The sequence below is a fragment of the Elgaria multicarinata genome, chromosome 7 (genome assembly GCF_023053635.1).
Source record: "Elgaria multicarinata webbii isolate HBS135686 ecotype San Diego chromosome 7, rElgMul1.1.pri, whole genome shotgun sequence".
NCBI classification, from domain to species: domain Eukaryota; kingdom Metazoa; phylum Chordata; class Lepidosauria; order Squamata; family Anguidae; genus Elgaria; species Elgaria multicarinata.
The window spans coordinates 31457789-31479943 of record NC_086177.1 but is presented as its reverse complement, the minus strand read 5'-3'; the positions used below and the strand labels follow the sequence as shown (position 1 = coordinate 31479943).

Sequence of the window (22155 nt, the reverse complement as noted above, 5' to 3'; positions counted from 1 at the left end):
GCATCGGATTGCGCCCTTAGTGGTCCGAGGCGCCTAAGCAACGGCACAGGAGGAGGAGCTTCCCTACTAGCTACCCACACATGCGCGCCAGTCCTTCTCCGCCTCTCGGCTCTCTCGCTTTCGTTCTGCCTCTTCTCCGCCTCCTGACGGAGTGACGTACGAGCCCCGCCTTCCCAGTGGCCGATTCCAGCTTCCGCAGCTGGCGGCGCGCGCTGGTGCGGCGGAAGCATGTTTGCGCCTTTGAGGTGGCTCCGCGAGTCTCCGCGTCACTTGCTAGTGTGCGAGAGGAGCCACGTGCGGCACGAGCGATCCCGCCACGCGGCGCACGTGCGCGACCATGCCTTCAACTGCCGGGTGAGCGCGAGGGAGGGAAGGAGGGGCGCGTGGGGAGGGGGCGCGGAGAGAAAGGAACCCGGGGCGCCGAGAGGGGAGCGTGGCTCCTCCTGAAGCTGGTGGGGATCTCGATTCAGGAGCGAGGTGTCTCAAGGCTTCATCCATCACCGCCTCATTTAGCATGACTCTCTTATTCATTTTACTTACCTTGACTGTCCTTTTGCATTTCATAATTTCATAGCCATTTCTTCCCATATTGCGCCCCCCGCTTGCGCACATACAAGATTTATTTATTTATTGCATTTATATCCCGCCTTTTTCCCTCTAAGGAACCCAAGGCAGCATACATAATCCTCCTCCTCTCCATGTTATTCTCACAACAACCCTGTGAGGTAGGTTGGGCTGAGAGTCTGTGACTGGCCCAAAGTCACCCAGTGGGTTTCCATGGCCGAGTGGGGACTAGAACCCGGATCTCCCGACTACCACTCCAACACTTTAGCCACTGCACCACCCTGGCTGTTTTATTATGCTTTTGTCACTCTGAATTGGTGTTATTGTTGTACACTAACTTGGGAAGGCTGAAAGGCAGCCAAGAAATAATTTAAATATATAATAATATACAGTCAGAGTGTGTGTGTGTGTATATGATCTTAAAAAAATAAGAACAAACTTTTTAAACGGCTTTACCTTAAATGAATGGACAGAAAACCAAAATCATTTGCCATTATGTATGTTAATTTCAATGTATGGGTGTACCATTGCTTATACTACTTAACCATATCCATTGTTATTCTGAAAGAAGTTATCCATTTGGCTTGAAGTTTTAGAATGTTTAATAAAAACATGATTCATTTTGTAATATTTATTCTGAACCACTGAAGTAGGCAGAATTTCCTCCGGGAGTTTTTAATGGGAAAGCCAGTCTCTGGAAACAACATTAGCCCTGCCGTAGAAGCCTTGAAGCCTTGATATTACAAATCATCTCATTGTTTAATCTGAGCTTCATACAGCTGCACTGTGGAATAAAGTGAAGAGGCAACCTTCAGGTATTCCAATAGGCTTTGACAGGTAGGGGAGTATGGGGTAGTATCCAATGTTAGTCCTATGTAGAATGAACCCATTTAAATGAAAGACTGAAGTTAGTCCCGACTAACTTGACTCATTAATTTCTACGGGTCTACTCAAGATAGGACTAACGTTGGATACTACCCTAGGATTGCAGCCCAAATGGCGAAATTGATTAGTCCCCCGTCCCCACGAAGTGTTATATTATTTTGAAAGAAAGTTAACAAAATAAAGGCGACAAAAAGAACCTAATAATAAATCAACATCACTAACTGTCAGGATGATTTAGTGTGCAAATCCTGTGCGTGTTTAGGCAGAACAAAAGTCCTACAACTCTTGCCATAACCCAGGCAGCCATGGATAGCTGGGGCATGCTGGAAGTTGTAGGACTTCTTTCCTTCCTAAATATACATAGGATTGCACCCTTCAAGATCTAATGTTTTTTGTCCACATTACTTATAGAGCTGCAGACTTGCTCTTGTGTGCTGTAAAACCTTTACTGTCACTTCTTTTTTGAAAAAGTTTGCATCGTGATCACATTTCTTTATCCATGCACTTTCTCCCTTCTTTCATAGCTGGAGAGAGAAAGATAACCCTGCAAAGTATGGAAGTAACTGTTTATCTGCCTGCTATTTAATGTTTCTATCTCTTGTGAGGCGTTTACAACAGCATTTAAAAAACACAGTCCATTAAACACCCCAGTGAAACCAAAGGCCATTATTTAACACTGCTGCTCCACTTGTGCCATTGGTGTAGCGCTAGCATAAGCAACCTCTAGTGCAACATCAGTAGCATATGCTGGCACGATGCATTCCCCAGAAATTTTGTGCCAACATATGCTCTTGGCATTGCACTACATGTTGCTTACGCTAGCACTATGCCAATGCAGCATTGGATATTGCCCAAACATAAAACAAATGAAAAGTAACCAGTGGCAACGTTGTTCAACAATACTGTCCAAATCAGAACTTCAGCCAACAATTATAAAAAAAAGTTGGGGCTACCCTAAATGTGACCACTGCAGGAAAGCTTCAGTTTCGTCCCTTGTGTGCCCCTTTTTAAATAAGCATACACATATGCACTGCTTTATACATGATTGGGGTCAACCCATATTTCAACGGATTGGTTGCCACATCAAATCTGGTTTTCCCTTAGCATACTATAAACATTGGATATTTCTTTATTTGTTGGTTGATGTAACAAGAAAATATCTACTGAGGGCTGTAGAAAGAATCAAAATACTCCCTCCCAGAATGGTTTAATGACCTAAGAGACACAACACAAAACATTTATGAGACAGTGAAGGGAAATACCAGCAGTCTATGTGGTCATATTATATGTGTTGTTATGTTCACATTGCTTGCAGAGCTGCAGGCTTATGTGCTTTTCCTGAAGAAAAAACTACAGTAATAACGTTTTGATTAAATAACTTATGTTTGATGTATTTGGTATTGTGGGAATGTTGCTCCTCTCTATAAAACCTCTACAGCCACTTCCCTTTCTTAAAAGTTTGCACCATGTGATCGCATTTCTTTATACAAGCTCTTTCTACCTTCTTGCATAGCTGTAGAGAGACGATCCCCTGCAAATTCTGTTGGACGCTTTCCTCCCAATATAGACAGATTGAGGTGGGTGGGGTTTGCTCGCCCCAGTCTTATATTGCATTAGTTGGATCTTTATAGCTCAAGCAATAGTTTGTGTTAGGAATGGGCAGATCTGTCTAATCCAGTTCTGTGGATTTCTTGTTTTGAACCACCTTCAAGTTTGTTCTGTGCCAGTCCTACGTGGATGTTGTTTTTCAAAGGAAAATCTTTTTGTGGGGTCATATCTTTAAAAATGTGCACACTTGTGCAGATTTTCCCAGTTGTGCACATTTTAGTAGACAGTCCATTAAACACCTAATAAAACCAAGGTCGACATCTGTAAAAATAATAACAATAATCAGACAGAATGGATTCCTCATACAGTATTGGACTGGGAGTCAGGAGATCCGGGTTCTAGTCCCCACTCGGCCATGAAAATCTACTGGGTGACTTTGGGCCAGTCACAGTCTCTCAGCCCACCCTACTTCACAGGGTTATTGTGAGGATAAAATGGAGAGGAGGATTATGTACACCACCTTGGGTTCCTTGGAGGAGAAAAGGCAGAATACAAATGTAATAAATAAATAAATCTATATTTTATACTAGTATAACTAGTTGTTGTAGAAGTGAGTACAAAGACACACTGGCCTCTTTCAGTGGCTAGAAGACCAAGGGCTTCTGGGAGGTTGTGCCTTTCCCTCTTCCTGCCAGAAAGATGGTTCTGCTTCAATTGCCAGTTGTCCTGCAGCTGAAAAAGCGGGAGGAGGAAACTTTCCCCCATTTATTGGCCAGAGGACTAAGTAAGCTCCTTGATAGTCTTATATTATTTTAATATGTTATAAGCTGCCTTGAAGAGTGATTGATCGAAAGGCAGTATATCCATCTTTAAAACAAAGGAATAATAACCAGGGGATCCTATTCAGCAATAAAACCCACCGGATGGCCCAAGTCACTGTCAGTGTACCTACTACACAAGATTGTTATGAGAATAAAATGGGATAAATCCATGACACCGAATTTTAGGGAAAGAGTAAGGTACAAATGCAATAAATTTGTACCACCTTCTCCCATATGGGCCTGCCTGGTTCTTATGATCATTTATTTATTTATTACATTTTTATACTTCCCATGAGCTGAAGCTTTCTGGGCAGTGCACAATTAAAAAACATAAATCAAGTACAAATAAATTTAAAAACAGAAGTTTTAAAAAAGCAGTATAAAATGGCAACTGAAAAGAGGGCCTTCTCTGTGTCCACTCGCAGACTGGAACTCCCTCCCAAGAAAGGCCTCTCTCTGCTGCCCTCCCACCAGCATGCAAATACGTCCTTATTCAAGTAGGCCTTTGGCCTGTAGATGAGCCTGGAGTTCAGAAGGCTGTTTTTAATTCAACAACAAACCTATAATTGTTACATTCTTATTGTATTTTAATGTATTGTTTTACTGTTTTAATCAATTTTAATTTTGAAAGTCGCTTTGAGTGCCATTTTTGGTAGAAAGGCGGGGTACAAATCAAATTAAATAAATGAACTCTAATTAAAATATTGGGTACAATTGAGGGGTAATATCTAAACTGTTCACTAACAACTTTCATTCATTCATTTTAATATTCTTGAAGGAGCTGTGTAAAAAGGTATTTTATCAATGAACAGAATACCTAATTAGGCTCCCAAACATTCTCTTCAATAGGTGTCTTTTTTGATTCCTGATTGTGGAATAGCTCCAGATGCACTAAAAAATGCAGTTGCCAATGTTGGAGAATATTATCTGGTGAAGAATTTATCCCTTCATGAGTTTGTTACACAAGAATTTATTAATACATTTGTGAAAAAAGGTAAGAGAACTGAAATAGGTAAGTGAGAGAAACTCTGCTCCCCACCATCTTATGAAGGTTGGTTGTAATTAAGAGCATTAGCAGAGTTATGCTGGATCAGACCTATGAAGTCCAGCATTCTGTTCAAGCTGTAGCCAACCAGCTGCTTGTGGAAAGTCCACAAGAATGACATCGCTGCAGTGCCACACTCATGTTCCACAGCAACTGGTATACAGAGAGGCATACTGCCTCTCATATTGGCGATAATATATAGTCATCCGGACTAGAACCCGTGGATAGCCTTCCTTAAAGAAAATGTGTTCCAGAGTTATTTGGTTCTTGAAGGATTTTGGAACTGAAGTACAGCATTATAGAACTGGTCATTCCCCGTCATACTGTTTGTAATGCTGTTTGGTAGTTATCAGCATTTGCATCTGGAAGTTACCAATCCTAGACAGATATTATGACTGCACCAAAACTCATATATACGCTGATACCTTTTGCAGAAGGTTTTTTTTTATTGTTCTTTAGTATGGGGGAGTTACCCCTTTCCCATTTCTAGAAAATCCAAACTATTCTTTTGCAGATTGTTTTTTACTAAAGTTGAAAACTTGCAGTGACCCTGTTCAGATGATACTCTAAGCCACGGTGGTTAATCATTTTGAGTTAAACGTTATGGCTTAACGTGTCATGTGAACCATGACTTAGCTTGCTGTATGAACCATTCCTAGCCATGGTGGCTACATAACCATGGTTTAAACACGCTCACTAACCGTTTGCTGCAAAAGGGTTAGCAGCCTAACCATGGCTTAGTATATTGACTGAACAGGCCCAGTGTGAAGCCTGGCAGTTGGGGGCCTTTTTCTCCCCTTACGAAAACTTCTGGGGCTTCATATCTCCCCCCCCCCCCACCCCAGACCTATTGTGGTCTGTAGTTTAGTATATACAAAGGTGTATGTATGTTTTCCTATCAAAATAAAACAAAATTCTGTTTCATGGTAAGCCAAATTTATGCACAAAGAAAATAAATGAGCTTAGATGTGCTTGACTGTGCACGAGATTGCTGACTTGAGAAGTCAAACATCATTTAATCCATTTCAGACAAAATCATATAGAGAAATTAAACAACTGTATCTGTTTCTGCATGGTTGGGGTCTAACCTTTTATATAATATGAAAGTTCTGTGGATTTGAATTGAATTGATTCAAGCTGCAAATGATGTTCAAATCTTGTGACTTCGGGAAGCAGTCTTGTGATGTTATTAGAAGTAGCAATGGCATTATTTTATTGCTTTTCCCTGCAAAAATGAACCTAGAGGGAAAGATAAGTCCCAGGTACAATAAATACACTGATAACCATTTTATCAGACTGAATTCTGATGTATGTGTGTGTTCTAGGTTCATGTTACGCTCTTACATATAATACAAGGATTGACCAAGACAATACTGCTGCTCTGCTACCAACAGGTACAAAAACTTGTTCAAAGCATGCTGATTTTTAACCTTTTATGCATTTTATAGTTCTAGTATATCAGTCATTGAATTCAGTGGGATTAACCAGGGATCCCTAAAAGTTGGGGCAGAGGTTTGTGTGTGGGAGAGAGAAAGTTGGGGAAGGTTCAAGTTAGGAATATAGGAAGCTGCCTCATACTGAAACAGACCATTGGTCCATCTCGTACAGTATTGTCAGCACTGACTGGTTTTTCACCAATAAATTAGTTTATAGCATCCTGAGACTATTCTCTCTTTTTGTGTTAAGGCATCACATTTGTATAATAGGGAACCAAGCATGCATGTTTACCCCTTCTCAACACACACGTAAGGTAACATGCGCCTGGGACATTGCATGCATTGGCACCTATATACATTGTCTTGGTCCACGGCATTGTGTTCTTTCTCTTGTTGAGGAGGAAGGATTGCAAGAATCAGGCCTCCAGGCATATTTATTTATTTCCAAAATTTGTATACTGTTCCATAAAGATTCTGGAGTGGTGAACATAAGTATTAAAACAGTAAAAGATACAAAAATTAAAACACCATTATTATGCTAAAATTCACAAAATGCCAATAAAAGCCTTGGCTGTCAGTCAAGGAATACTACCTGCAATAAGACTGTTTTCAGGAGAAGCCGGAAACAACACAGTGTTGGTGCCTGCCTGACCTCCAGGGGCAGGGAGTTCCCCAGAAAGGAGGCCAACGATGGTGAAGGCTCTTCTCTTGGTGGACTCCAATCGGGCCATAGGTCCATGTGGAACAATCAGGAGCATGCCCTCTGATGACCTCAGTGATCGAGAAGGTTGGCAGGGGAAAAGGTGTTCTGTCAGGTGTCCTGGTCCCAGTTGTTTAGGGCTTTGTACACTAGTACCAAAGTCTTAAACTTGGCCCAGTAGCAAATAGGAAGCCAGTGCAGTTCCCTCAGCAAAGGAGTTACATGCTGAAAGGGGGCAGCTCCCAACAATAGCCGAGCTGCTGCGTTCTGCACTAGCTCCAGCTTCCGGAGCAGCCTTAAGGGCATCCCCACATAGATCGTATTGCAGTAATCCAGTCTTAAGGTTGCTAACGCTCGTATTACTCTTGCCAAACTATCTGCATCCAGAAGAGGCCGAAGCTGGTAAAAGGCATTCGGAGCTGCCATGGCCACATGGGCTTTCAGCAGCAATGATGGATCTAGGAATACTCCTAATCTACGGACCTGATCTTTAGCATGTGTGTAGTCCTCAGGTTATACTTTATGCACAGCTGCTCCTCCAGTATCCAAAAATGATCTTCAGCCAGGTGACATTATGAACCAGCCCATAGAATTCATATGCTCAGCTACTGCATGACTGTTCTGTTGTCTCATTAAAGAGCTGGAGTGGGAATTTCTAAGCTGCCTTTACTAGCTTTTAAAGATTGGGACAGTCTCTTGCGACAATACTATAGTTGAGGTGGGCAAGGAAGAAAAGCACATTCTTTTTTGTTCTATGGTTGCTCATTTGGGCAGTTGGTATTTGTCCTAGGCAAGCAGTAAATCGTTCATCTGCCTGAAATGTCATTAGGATCGGTGACTTTAAAAAATGTTTCCACTGGAATTCAACAGATCCACGAAGCAATACATTCTGAATATGATAGCATGAATTTCCAGGGGTTTATACTTACAGGGAATAATGTGTTGGTGTTCAAGTGAGTGAATTTAGCAGTTACATCCTCAGTCATGGAGTCAGATACATGAAAATCAAGCTAATCTTTTAGATGATTCGGTCCTAGTTTCTACTGATCAGTTAATGAAGTGGATAGGACTTCCTCATAATTATTTTTAGGACTGGTCTAGATGCTTTATTACTTTTTTAAAACGATGTGGCTGATTCCTGATATCTTTTGATAATTATTATTATTATTATTTATTTATATAGCACCATCAATGTACATGGTGCTGTACAGAGTAAAACAGTAAATAGCAAGACTCTGCCGCATAGGCTTACAATCTAATAATGCTAATTATTTACAAGCTGTTTGTAACCTTAATGGTTTGTTTTCTGGCTATATTTTTCCATTACAGTAGACAGTCAGAAGTCTCAAGATAATGGTTATTTAAAATTATTTTCATTTTAGGCAAATTAATTATATCAGTAGACAAGGACACTTATGAAGAGCTTGGACTGCAAGGCCGCCCTTCTCTGTATTCTGGTAAAAAGCCAATGAGATACAGTAAGTATTCACATGAATTGCATATGTGCCATTTCTTAGATAGAACCCCACTTCTTTCCAGTTCTTTGTATATATAGGCCATCCCATACTGAAGTTCTGGCATTTGAATTCAGCTTGAAATAAATATGTTAGCATCCTACAAATGATAACAGTTGCCCTTATATACTGGAGAGATCCACTCATAGAAGTAGTAGTTCCCCATGCATGTAGCTAATGCAAATGGATACTTGAATGTGCATTGCCATTTGTATCACATTGCTCATCCAGGCCTTGTTGAACTGACTGGGGCCATAGCTAGACGGGGCGAAATCCCCGGGGTGATCCCCGGGATCGTCCCTGTGCATCCACATGACACACAGGGGATCCCGGGATTAGGGAGGGATGATCCCTCCCTTGCCCCCTTAGGCCTGTTTTTTCCACGTTCAGGCTGAGCCCAAGACTGTGGAATGTGTGGCCAGGCGCCTCGCGTTCCTCGGGAGGAGCTGGGACCCGTGCACAGGGCGCAGAGCTCCTCAGGAGCACTGCACCCATCGGGGGAGGGGGAATTTTTTTTTTAAAAAAAACCCCCTACCTTTTGCGCACAAGCGCTCGTGTGCTGCTGCCTCTTTAAAAATAAAAAATGGCGGGCGCGATGCCTCTCCCTCTGAAGTCGTCGCACACCGCATGTAAACAGAGGGGGGATCTTGCGATAAAAACATCATGAGATCTTCACCCCTCTGTCGCACAATAACAGGTAGGTCTAGCTAAGGCCTGGATGTGTCTTTTGTTGCAGACTAGAATATGTATCCCCATCTGGAGCTAGTAGGTAATATGTGGAACTAGAGCTGAGCTCATTTCATGGTGCCTTTAATGTTATGTACAAGCTCGGTCCCAAGTATCTAAGTTGCTCAAGCTCTGAAACCTTGCTCCAGATTCTGTCCTTCAGGCTAATACGATTATCATCTACTAGGAACAGGACCTTATGGTGGCTTAGGTGTTGTGGAACGCTTTCCCCCTGGTATTCTCTAGTGTTCTTTGATAATCAGATGAAAGTATCTTTATTCATTCAGGTATTTGGGGATTAGTGGATATTCCCATTATTTTTGTTTTATATTATTTTAAATGTTTGTTTTGTTAACCTTTTTCTGGACCGTGTAGATTGTTTGTATTTGAAATTGTTTAACTTGTTTGTGTTTTAAATTTCACTGTTAAAGTGAACAATTTTATGCTGAAAGGCAATCTATAAATATTGTAAATAATAGATGTCTCTGATACATGTATGTAAACATTTTTATTACAGTGTTTAATGTTTTGATTAAAGGAGAGAGAGAGAATCTAGTTTAGTTATCCAGGCAATGTAAGATTTATTGATATACAGTGCTTACATCAAAATCTGTCATTTCCCCCCTTAAATAGTTATTACTGTTGACTTGAATGATTCAGCCTTCAGTCCTAAAAGTAAGAAACATAACAGAGTGATCTGGGCCTTGAAAGAAAAAAAGCCACTAAAGTTTGATTTCTTATTGGCTTGGCATCACACAGGTAAGAATGTGTTGACCATGAAAGAAAACTGCAGAAGATGTGAAATTATATATTCTGTTCTAAAGACTGCTTCTGGTATTGTGTTTTTCATGTGTGGCTAGAAGTGTCTGCATATTTGGTAGCATAAGCCTTATTAAGATCTACCAGACCAATTTTGCTGATTTTTGTTTTCAACTAAAGCTTGAGCAATGTAAACATGTAGAAAATTTTGAAAGTTTGAAAAAGTTCAAAGCTCAAGCTTTAATAGCAATTAATTTCCTCCACGTCAAGCAGGCAGGTCAGCTTCTCTGCCAGCAGGATGACATACAGGACTGCTTGGCCAATCAGAATGGTGCGAAAGCAGGGAGGAGGAAAGGATGGAGGCGGCCAACCAGGCAGTATGAGGGAGTGGGTAGGGTCGTGCCACATCAAATTTGGAGGGGGATTGTGGTGGAATCGCTCGGTTTGACTCCGCGATTCCCTGGACGGAGAAGGGGGGGTTGACTCAGCCAGCCCAGACATACGCCCCTTCACTGCCACTTGTTAACCCTTTGTAGTCTAGGTTCTCAAGGAAGCAACACCACACTCCAGAGATAGGGACCAAACACTTTTATTCTTCACATTACACACTTCCGTAAGGGTCCACACATTAAGGTAAACACGTAAGAGGTTTGGGGGAAAAACACGAAAAAAGGAATGACACACTTAGGACAGCAGGAACTAATACCTCCCCCTCCCCCTTTACACGTTCAAGCCAATTAAGTTCACACACTCTCCCCACTTAATTACCCACCAGCCGTAACTCCGGCAAGGTCCCTTGCCCGCTTGTACCCAAACCTAGACTAAAACATAACAAACATTTAACTCTGTGACTCAACCTTTTTGTTGCTCACTCCGACTCGGCTTTACACCACTCGAATTAAGACTCCTTCCTTCAGCAGCCACGTGGAGCCTCCGCCATTCAGCCGGCCCGGCCTGGATGCTCTGACTCATCACGCACACACTGGACTCCTGACACCCACAGGAAAGAGACTGGACCCTTAGGTGCCTAGGCTTTTTATCCCTTTCTGGGACACCCTTGTCACCAGACCCACCTTGACCAATAGAAACCCCACAGCAACCCACACCTCTACCCAAGGGAGAGGGGAATGCTCCCAGACATTACACAGCTGCAACTTGTTCCTCTCCCCCTGGTACCAGCCCGGGGAGGCATTATCAGATGCCAGGCGCTTCTCACCCAGCACGGCCTTGGCATTTCACTTGCTACTCCCTTTTCAGACACAAAGAAACCCCTCTCCCTTGGATGAAGCAAAAGATGTTCTCTTAAAGGGACCATGGGCTCAGCCCATGACAGGGATCACTATGCATGAGCCACATTTGCACTATTCATGAACCCCTCTGGTGAGGGGACTGAGGGGCAGAAAAGGAGCAAGACTACTAGGCGCCCATGGCAACATGGGCTTTATACTAGTAATATAGGAATCTGTCAGGGGAAATGCTTGTTTGGCAAGGTTACAGAACTGAGTCTGAGAAATATACCCCTTTCTTTGGAAATAGGTGTACTTCTAAGTGATAGAAAGTAATGCTTCTTATGACTGTGTGTGGTGCACGCAAGATTATTCTTAATGAATCCTATATCAGTTATTTTGTCTTGCAAAGCTTGCATTTTATACTGTTACAAGCTTTAAAGAAAGTGTGGATGAGAAGAGTACATTTGAATTATGAGCTTACACACTTCCTAATTTGCAGTGATTTAGCTGTACCCTTGCATTTTCCCCCAATAGAGCCCTTTAATTTCCCTTTACAGTTATGAGTATTCAGTAAAAACTTCTTTTATGGATGTTATCTAAGGCCAAGTTTAAGTTTCATTTTTCTGTTTAAACCTTTAATAATGTTGTTGGTGTAAATTCTGGCTAAGTGGATCAGTGAGGTAACTGGATCTGAAAGTATACTTTGTTTCCTAAAAGGAAAGCAGTGACTTGCGGGACTGGGAGGAGGAGGAGGAGGTTGGAAGTCAAGGCTTTTGGCATGACATAGATAAACATTTTGCAAGATTTCATTTCTGTACAGTTTTTCACCACAACCATTTTTTCATTTCACATATAATCATAAAAGAGTTGGAAGTGTTTGAAAGAACATGCTTATTTTTGTGATGGACATTTTTTTAAAAAAAAATTGTGGGGGGGGGTGATGTTTGCTTTTAAGGATCAGAAGAATCAAGTCTGAGGTCATACTTTTTGAAAAATGAAATACAGGCCCATCAGCCAAAAATAACATTCAGCACATTAAAACATGTGCAGTGTCCAGTTCTGGAGAGTAATAAACTGCAAGGAGAGCCAGAAGCAGCATGCAGCGCACAGGAATTCTTTGAATGGCTAGGGGCGATTTCTACTCATGTTGGCTTGTAAGTATCTATTGTTATATATATATATATATAAATAAAATACCCCACTCTTCTTCCAGAGAAACCATAAAATCACATAATAGTGCAAATATAATCACAAATTGGAAAAAACAGTAAAGGAAATAGCATTATAAAACAGCAAAAACAATTATATTATCCAAATGAAACCAACAGTCTTGCAAAAAGAGTGGAGCAACTCCAACAGAGAAATAGTTAGATTCTGTATTGCCATATCTAGGTTATTAAAAGGTGATCTGCATTTTTCAAATGAACATCACTGTCTGCCACTAATCTCAAAGGGCAAAATCCACTGTTACATTGACACTTGTACAAGAAATGTTTCCAGGGTATTGTGCCCAGGGTATTGTGAGAGAGAAATTCTTAACATTTCATTGACTTAGCTTCTTGATGCATTTATTTTTAACGCAAAGAATGTTAATGTTCAAGTCTTACGTGTCATTTTTTTTGTTTGCAGAGAAAACACATCCTCTAGTTTCTTATCAACCTATTCATGCCCTCAGCCAAGCACACTGGTAGAACAAGCATTGTTGTGTACAATAACTGGCTTTATACTTCCAGAGAAGATAAATCATTTATTGGAGCAAATAAGGTAAGCAGTTAGTACTACAGTCTGGACCCATTTTCCATTTTATAGCAGCATCTGGAATTGTGCAGATTAAGGCTGCAATCTTAAATATTCTTGCAGCACAGTGAAATTTGTTTCTGAGTGCACATGCATAGGCTTGTACTGCATGCCTGTTTCTGCAAAACTGTATAATTCATTTATTTTTATATCTATCTCGCCTTTCCTCCAATGAGCTCAAATCAGTATTTGTGGTTCTCCTTCCTCCCCATTTTAGCCTCACAACAACCTTGGGAGGTAGGTTAGGCTGACAGAGAAGACTGGACTAACATCATCTGGTGAGCTTCCTGGCTGAGGGCAGATTTGAACCTGTGTCTCCCAGGTCCTAGTCCAAAAATTGGTTTTGAGATAGTTTTTCAAGGTTTGGAATATTCCCCCCTTCTATTATGGACTAGGTAGTAACACTTAAACCTTATTTGCAAGAATGTGTAAGGTATTTACACATGTATTGTACACAGGTATTTACCAAGCAACCTTTTAGCAGTGACTTCCCTTTAAGATAGAGGTTTAATAAACTGAATAACTAGACATATCAAAAGTAAACAAAGGACTTTTAAGGCCTATTGATTTTAAGTCAGAAAGATTTAAGTATGTGCTTAATTCTCCCACTGAAATCAAGGGGTGCTTAAAGGTGCTTGACATTTGCACAATTGTTCTCGGTGTTTTTGACTTACCAGAATGTTTTATTTTCAAATAGCTTGATATCATTTCTCCATGCCTGACGAAGCTATTTGTTAACCACTCCAACAACCCACCCTCACTGGGTTTGCACAACACAACAAGTCGCAAAATGGCCGTCTGCATGCACCGTTAGGCCGTGTTAAGCCTTTGTCTCTTAAAGAAACACACTGCTTCGCATTCATAAAACTTGATCCCAGTAAAACTTAACAACCAGCCATGAAATACATACCATACACATAAACATGGCTATAAAAGGGGAAAACCACATTACCTTCCCAAGTATAAAATTTGCAATAAACAGTAGTCTTAACAATGGCAAGAAACTAATTTTAACCAAAATTACAAGGGCCTGATGCTCATTATATGACTGCCATCTAGTCAGTATCATCACTGGGGCCACTAGTGGGGCCATTTCTAAATCCCATAGCTATGTTTTATAAATTCTTTTAATGGTGTAGTACCAATCTTCTGTGTAAAATTTGCAATTCTTCCCTGATTCCTTTTAAAATGCTGTCTTGCTTCTTTTAAAAAGAATTGTCATTATTATAATAACAAAACTTCAATGAAAATTAGGATAAAGAATAATATTTTGTAGAGTATACATTTGTAAATTTTGGTGACTGCTATTTCTATTAATAGCTGTAAATAATGATGATGGGTTTATTAGGATCCTGTTTTTATATAAGGCAGAAAGAAACCTATTTTCAAGATAACCATTGCTCTTTTTTCCATCCTCTTCTGTATTCATAAGGTATCATTGACCATCGTTGTTCCTAGTGAAGATAGCTATTTCATTATTGCATATCTCTAGGACTGAATAAATTAGTTGCACTTAATACTTGTCAAAATCAATGGGACTTAAACATGACTAATGTTTTCCATTGATTTCAATAGGACCTAAGTGTGACTATCTTTACGTTTATCTGGAATTTTATCTGGATCCCAGATCATATCTTTGGCTACAATCATATATGCTTTTCAGTAAGACATACATTAACTAATGTGCATATAATCAGGCTGTTTATTCCTGTTTAAATAACTATAAGCTACCATCTTTTGCAAAACTTTAATGTATTGATAATGCTTTTCTGTCTCTTTCAACAGTTACTATTTTGAAGAACCAAAGTTGGCTCACTGGGTATCTCTGGTTGTACATGGCTTTGCTGACAGTCCTGTTTCCTGGAGAGAAAGTGAACATGGTTTTCTAAAGGGGGGAGAGAATTTATACAACTTTGTAATTTTTAGGAGCCTGGACTACTGGCTACAAATGGCAGTTGGTGCATATGATGATTGCCCTTAAAGACAATTGGATCCATTCAGAGATGTTATATTAAATAGATATTCCTGTAAAATTCCTGTATGTTTGGTTTTTTTATAGTTAAAATTTGGGGGGTTGATTCTCATCCTCAAAACCTTATGTGGCAAAGTTAGAAAGCTGATTATGTGGAACCTGAAAAAAAGGGAAGTGAACTTCTGTCCCAGCACACATTTTTAATTAAAGTATTTGAGAGAAGCTCTCTTGGGCAAGAAATCTGCCTCCTAAAGTAATAGCAAAATCAAAACTTTTTTTCTTTACAGGATAGCCCATGGAGGCTGAGCTGGGAAAATATGGTTACCAGCTTTGGGGCGGAAGGATCTTTAACCAACTTCAAAACGTGGTTTAATATCTTGGCTTGTTCTGCAGTTAGTAACCATAGTTTACTGGTTCGGTTAAAAGGGAAAACTATAGTTAATTCGAGGCATCCTGGTTTGTTTGTGCCATGAAGGGAGGAGCAAAGGGGTGCATATGCAGACAAAATGCTAGTTTGTATCTCAGCTTAAGTGCTCTGGGCCATTATGTTATGATTTGATTTGTAAATAAAATACATTCTGCTTTTTTAAGGAAACTCAGTATTTGCATTTATGTAACGAGAAATTACAGAAGTAGTGGAATATTTAGACTGTGGACAACGTAGCTGTAATACTAAGCATGCAGTTCAAAATTATTGTACAAGTCCTAGATCCAGCACATTCATACAACTAGACTGTTCTCTCTGTCAAAGGCATCTATCTCAATCCCTTTTCCAAGCCCCTTGTGTAACACTACTGTGCTGTCTTTTTTCATGAAGGAGAAGGAATTCTAATTGCACACAAAATCATCACTGGAAATTGCTAGGAATTAAAACGGCATGGATATAAATAGGAGATGATCTTAGCATACGTCTGACACATGTGCGATGGGTACAATTTTATCATTCCTTGTGAGTCAATTGACAGGATTATAGTAAAACACAATTGCACTTGCTGGAGCAAGAATTGGAGTGTACCAGTAATTTGGACTGGCAGCCTGAGTACTAGTAAAGAGTAATTCTCCAACAACACAAATGCTTGTACAGTGGATTTGCACAATCTTCTTGGGTAAATGTGAAAGATAAGCTCTTATAGGAAAGAAGGAATGGTACTAATTTTATAGTTTTGCCAGTTATGTCCCAGTGCTGGTGCCTATTGCTATAACTTCAGGAAAGCAAGACTTTCAGGTACCCATCTATTCACTTGCCATTTCTGTGCTCTTAAGAAGCAGAACTGAAGTCCTTGTATGCTGTGGCTGGTGTGAGAATTAACAGTTGCAGCAGTAGGGTGGCTTCTCCCTTCTTGACTTGAATAGTCAGGTACATAAGGAATATGACTGTGACGTCACTGACCCTTACACTAGGTCCGTCGCACAAACCCTCTCAGGCCAAGCACCACCACTTGAAAACCTGAGAGAGGGTTAAATAAAACCTTTCCCCTAGCTATGAGGGAAGCAGGTGTAATATTGGATCTCTCCGAATATAAAGTGAGTATAATCTGGTGTAGGTGTTTAATAACTGTAAGGCAGGTAAATAATGTCAAGCTAACATGGTACTTGGTAGCTAACAAAATAATATGTTTATTGTTATGTAAAAGCTTTAAATAAAAATATAATACTTTCAATCCTGCCTAATCTAAACTCCACACACCAACCACCTCACTGTCTTCACACCAATCCTAGAATCCGAACACCTCAATAAACAACTCACTCCTCAAACTCACCCCCTTCTCCTTATATACTCCTTCCCCCCCCATCTATTACATCATAAACCACACCCACTCAGTTTTAACATTCCATACTTACCAGACATACTAATCTAGACATACACAAGATACTAAATTGTGGGGTAACACCACAATGACCTCACTTGGACATCACAGCTTGCAACTGGTTTCAGCTTATGCAACAATTTACAGTAGGCAAACTTATTGCAGCATGTTCAATTCGGACTGTTAAGGTCAAAGCAGCTGCAGTTCCTTTAGAAACAGCCTTTCTTGTAATTGCTGTGCTGAGATCTTGATCCTTGCTTTCCACTCAAGTTGAAAGCCAAGCAGGAAGGAAGTGAGCTCAGCTGTTGGGGGTGGTGGGGGGGAAGATGCAATATGTTCTGTATCTGCTGCAAGAAATTGAGATCGGGAGAAGGACCGTCCCCTTTCTTCACTTGTTAGTTACGCGTTCAGTAATCACTAAGGAACAAATGAATATGCATTTCGTAAAAGATATCGGAAGCAAAAGATCCTTAACAAAAGTGACCACAGGAGGTTCATACTTCTCTTGGCATGACAACAAAAGTGGCATAATGATAAAACCTCATCTTGGGAATCCTAGCTGCGGAATTAATCTTTAAAAATACTGTAGTTTCTGCAGAAGAATAGAGTGTGTTTGGAGAATACTCACTCTACATTTGATTCTGTAGAACTTTATTAATCAGTGTACTTTTTATTAGGCTGTTGGCCTTTCAGACTTGTAGGATGTGACCTTAAATCTGAGCTAGCTCACACACAGTCTCAGTGATTAGGCTGAACATGTGTCAGTGCATGAAAGTAAGATTCAGTGCATGGGCTCTCTGAAACTATAGATAAAAACTTTGATTTGAGTTGGAACCTCTTCACTTAAATTCCTAGATGCATGAACTCTACTCATGCAATTTGTCCATTCTTTTTTAAGCAAGAGACTGTTGTGAAAAAGGCCTGTGTACATATGACATACTAAAAGATGAAATTTGAACCCAAGACTGCTTTCCATGCCCCTTAAGTGTGAACTGGATCTTTGTTTGTTCTGCTCATAAAAAATGGAGAAAAGGCACAAGGTCTTGTCTATATTCATTTACTTGTAAGTAAGCCCCACTGAAATCAATGGGGTGTTTGTTTGAATAAGCATGTATAGGATTTTGTTATAAATTTCTCATCCAAACTCAAATTTTGTACATGCTATGGATATACATGGAAGAACATCATTGGAAGCTGCTTTATAGTGAGTCAGGGCATTGGCCTATCTAGTTCAGTAATGTTGGTACTGATTGGCCACAGCTGAATTAGAGATGCCGGAAATTGAACCTGGGATTTTCTGCTTGCAAAGCATGTGCTCTACAACTGAGCTAAAGACCTTCCCATATAATCAGACATTCCTCTGCCTCTCTCTAGTCCAAACCTCAGATGTTCAATACTATGAATTCTATTGTACCCTGTAGAAGAGACATTGTCATACTTTCTGTCTCAGTAATTAGCAAGTGTGGGGTATCCTTAAGAGGCTTATAAATTATTGTCATCTAGATTCAGAGGTGTCCTTTGAATTTCACTAAGATTAGACATAGGCCATAGCTAGACCTAAGGTATATCCCTGGATTGTCCAGGAGTCAAACCTGTTCATCTAGGTGACACACAAGGGATCCAGTGCTCAGGCAGGGGCGAACCCTGGATGATCCCAGGATAAACCTTAGGTCTAGCTGTGGCCCCAGCCTCTTATGAAATAGCTTGTTTATTTTAGGAATTAAGAGTGTTGGACTGGGAGTCGAGAGATCCGGGTTCTAGTCCCCACTTGGTCATGGAAACCCTCTGGGTGACTTTGGGCCAGTCACGGACTCGCAGCCCAGCCAACCTCACAGGGTTGTTGTGAGGATAAAATGGAGAAGAGGATTATGTATGCTGCCTTGGGTTCCTTGGAGGCGAAAAAGCCGGGATATAAATGCAATAGTAAATAGTAAAAATAAACACAGAGGCTTAGAGCCTTGAAATTCAGTCAGCCAAACGCACTGCAGTACTGCTGATGTGCACTTTGTCACAAAAATATTTTAGAATATTGATAATCTGGCATGGTTCTCTATTACTTTTAAAACTTGATTTTGTTCTGACTTCATACTGTTAGTTTTACCCTACCCAGTGCCTGTTTACCCTACCCTGTGCCTGTTTGCATTCTCTTCCCCTCCTTATTGTTTTATTATGATTTTATTAGAATGTAAGCCTATGCGGCAGGGTCTTGCTATTTACTGTTTTACTCTGTACAGCACCATGTACATTGATGGTGCTATATAAATAAATAATAATAATAATTACATATTTTCTATCTATCCTTTTTGTTGTTGTACTGCATAGCTGTTTGATACTGCAGAACAAGGGTATACACAGGCTCAATGCAATTGCACACTATTCTCTAATTTCCTCTGTACCAGTGATGGGGAAGATGTGGCCCTCCTGATATTGTTGGGAGTGCAATGCCTATCAGCCCTAGCCAGGATAGCCAATAGTGAGGGATCATGGTAGTTGCCGCAATCCATTTTAGAGATGATGTCATCTATGGATCCCTGCATAGGGAAGTGTTTGTTGTTGTTTTCATATGCCTGCTGTCACCTTTCAGCTGGGCCTCAGATCAACATGCTCCTCTGCATCAGAGATTATACATAATCCTGCTGTAGAGGTTGGCAAAGGCTGTGGAGATATGTAAAGATGCTCCTTTGTTCTGTGACAATTCCATGAACTCTGGTTTTCTAGGAACAGAACTGGATCTCCACTCATGCGAAGTCTAAGGCTGTCTTATCATTGCATGTGAAAAAGGGATGCAGAAGAAAGCATCCTTAGAGCAGGGATGGGTGTCTGAGGCTCAGTTGAAATGTGACAGCAGGCAAGATAAAAAAAAACGTATACAGGGATCCATGGATGACATCATCTCTAAAATGGGTCACCACACCTCAGTGTGCCGTGTTGGCACACCAGCACGGCACACTCCCATACCAGAACTCCCTCGCATGCTAATATTGCCCATGGAGACACTAGTAATATTATTTAGATGCAATGTTGATTGTCGATCCTCTGCATGAATAAGTGTTTTGTTTGTTATATGTGCCCTTTGTCACTGATCCTGAGTCCTGCAGATGCATAAAAACATTCCTTTTTCTGGTTGATATAAAATAAGTCACACTAAAAATATTCAAGGAGGAAGACAGCATAGACAGGTGGAGCAGAACACATTTCTGGCACAGCTCCCCAGAAGGCAGCGGAGCTGTGCGAGATTGGAATTTGCTCCATTTTAATCTTCACAGCTGTTTGCCGTCTCTCTTGGGAAACACACACACATTAAGCCCTGAAACCAAGAAGGATGCCAGCAAAGTGAATGTTTCACTCTTTCTCCATCTTTTTAGATATTTAATCCAAATCATTCCACTGCACATTTTAAAAAGTTGCATTTAAACCATAATTATTGGAAGTAGAATGAAAGGACAAAGCGTCACACACACCCTCACGCAATAGGGTCATTGTAAACATGTTGAAACTGCTTGTTTTTTGTCGAAAAGATGTACATCCCTCCATTTATGTATGCACTGCAACACTTTTGGATTGCCAACATTAAATAAGAAAATAAACCCAACTACTTCTTGTGTACATATATTAATTAAAATTCATACAGATTTTGGAGCACAATTCCATGGTCCTTGGACAGCTGCCCAGGTGGCATAGGATGCAAGGGGGTGCTGGGACTCTGAGGCTAAGATCAGTGCTACAACCTCAAAGGGTTCATTGTTGTTGTTTTTAAATCAGGGCTCTCCTTTTGGCGCCTTCAAACCATTGTGGAGACCTGTACAAGCTCAAACACTAGGTGATTGGGGGGGGGCAGGGGGGAGTGCTGAGGACCTGGCCTGCTAGAGATTGGGGAGACCCTGCCTCTCAAGAGGTTTCCTGGGTTTTTTGGAGACCACGTACACTCGTGTAGCAGTGTTCCTCATGTGAGTAGCATCTGGTGAGTGTGTGTGTGTGCATAGAATTCACTTCCAAGAGATACTGGCAAATTAGGGCCTGGATTGAATAGAACTTAATGAAATTTCCCATTCCTAGCCTACCAGCCCCACTGGGCACCAGCCACCAGTGGCCATCTTTGATTCCAAATTTATATAGAAACATCGCGTACAGGTTATGAAATAATTCAATTTACATTTTCCAATGAGGTATATATCTTTATCTCTTTGAAATGCTCTTGAGGACATCTAAATGTTTTCTGCATTGGTGACATGGGCAGAGTCTGGGAGGAGTTATGGTGCCTTGAATGCTCAGCCACTCCACTCCCATGGGCAGGCCCCCAATATGCCTATTTTATACCTAGTACAAGTCTCCACAGTGGCTGGAAAGGACAGCTTTGTTAAGAAAAAAAATCACCTCAGAGGCCATAGCCCTGTTTTCAGCCTTGGAGAGTTGTTCCTCAACATTAAGGCCCTTGGGAGACATAGGGACGCTTCACAGTAGAAACAGGCTAGCCAACAAGTTTCACTGGTTTATTTTTAAAATGTCTAAAAGGGAACCTTACGTTGTCTATAGCAGAGCTGTGAGGGGCTATTCAAATAATCTTAATCTGAAGGGAGATTGAGCACATAAACAGAGGGTGGTGGCTGTTGAGGGCATGTGGATCTAAAAGCATTTTAGGGGATTTAAATTATGGATTAGATGCATAACATCACACTCTTGAAAGCCTCATCATGGTCTGATATGCTGCGCTGTATTTATAATTATGTTCTCTGAACACAATGCCAACTGTGCGCTGAATCTGGCACCTGCTGTTGTAATTAGCTTTTCTGGAATGGTTTGTAATGTGCCCTGGCCAAAGGCTTATCTCTGTGTGTGCGTGTGCGTGTGCTTCCCACCATTAGTGGCAAAATCCAACCTGTTCCTTTTGCAGTTTTCCATCCATCGATCCTTTTCTATGAACTCTCAGGAAGATAAAACATCATTTTCAAATTATGAAACCCAGTTTTGATGTATTAAAAAGAGCCAAGGAGGCTTTTACAGACAATAAAAGGACCCAACTGGAGTTAAAGTGGTGGAGTAATATTAGATTAGATTAAACAAAAGCTTCTGAAAGCAACACTGAAGCACTATCAACATATTGTCTCTGACAAGAATCAGAGCTGTCTGCAGCCCACTCATCTGCATCTGTAGTTTTTGGATGAATTAAAGTTTGATAACAACATCAACAACAATAATGGCATAGCAATATCTAATGACAAAAATGTTGTAGAAAAGGAAGAGGGGAAAAGAGAGAAATGTACACCACTGGCCAGGGAAGTCAAAGAACTATGGCAACAAGAAAAGGTCACAATTATTCTGTTAGTCACATCAGTCACCAGCATCACATCAAA

The 22155-nt window shown here is 40.7% G+C and overlaps 1 protein-coding gene across 2 annotated transcripts; it reads left to right on the top strand.

The window, feature by feature from the left end:
- Positions 1–220: 220 nt before the first annotated feature.
- On the top strand, positions 221–15591 carry RPP40 (ribonuclease P/MRP subunit p40). 2 transcript variants are annotated; one of them, XM_063130318.1, is made up of 8 exons: positions 221–354; positions 4668–4812; positions 6189–6257; positions 8382–8477; positions 9873–9998; positions 12183–12381; positions 12857–12991; positions 14810–15591. In XM_063130318.1, the coding sequence occupies exons 1-8, from the start codon at positions 229–231 to the stop codon at positions 15003–15005; spliced, it is 1092 nt and encodes a 363-aa protein (XP_062986388.1). In that variant the 5' UTR covers positions 221–228; the 3' UTR covers positions 15006–15591. The 2 variants fall into 2 exon arrangements, with proteins under 2 accessions (XP_062986388.1, XP_062986389.1); XM_063130319.1 differs by lacking the exon at positions 6189–6257.
- The last annotated feature ends 6564 nt before the right edge of the window (positions 15592–22155 follow it).

Coding starts and splice junctions, on each gene's coding strand:
- RPP40 (XM_063130318.1), top strand. CDS start 229: ATGTTTGCGCCTTTGAGGTGGCTCCGCGAGTCTCCGCGTCACTTGCTA. Junction 8,478..9,872: donor TAAAAAGCCAATGAGATACA/GTAAGTATTCAC, acceptor CCCCTTAAATAG/TTATTACTGTTGACTTGAAT. Junction 12,382..12,856: donor ATTTCTACTCATGTTGGCTT/GTAAGTATCTAT, acceptor TTTTGTTTGCAG/AGAAAACACATCCTCTAGTT.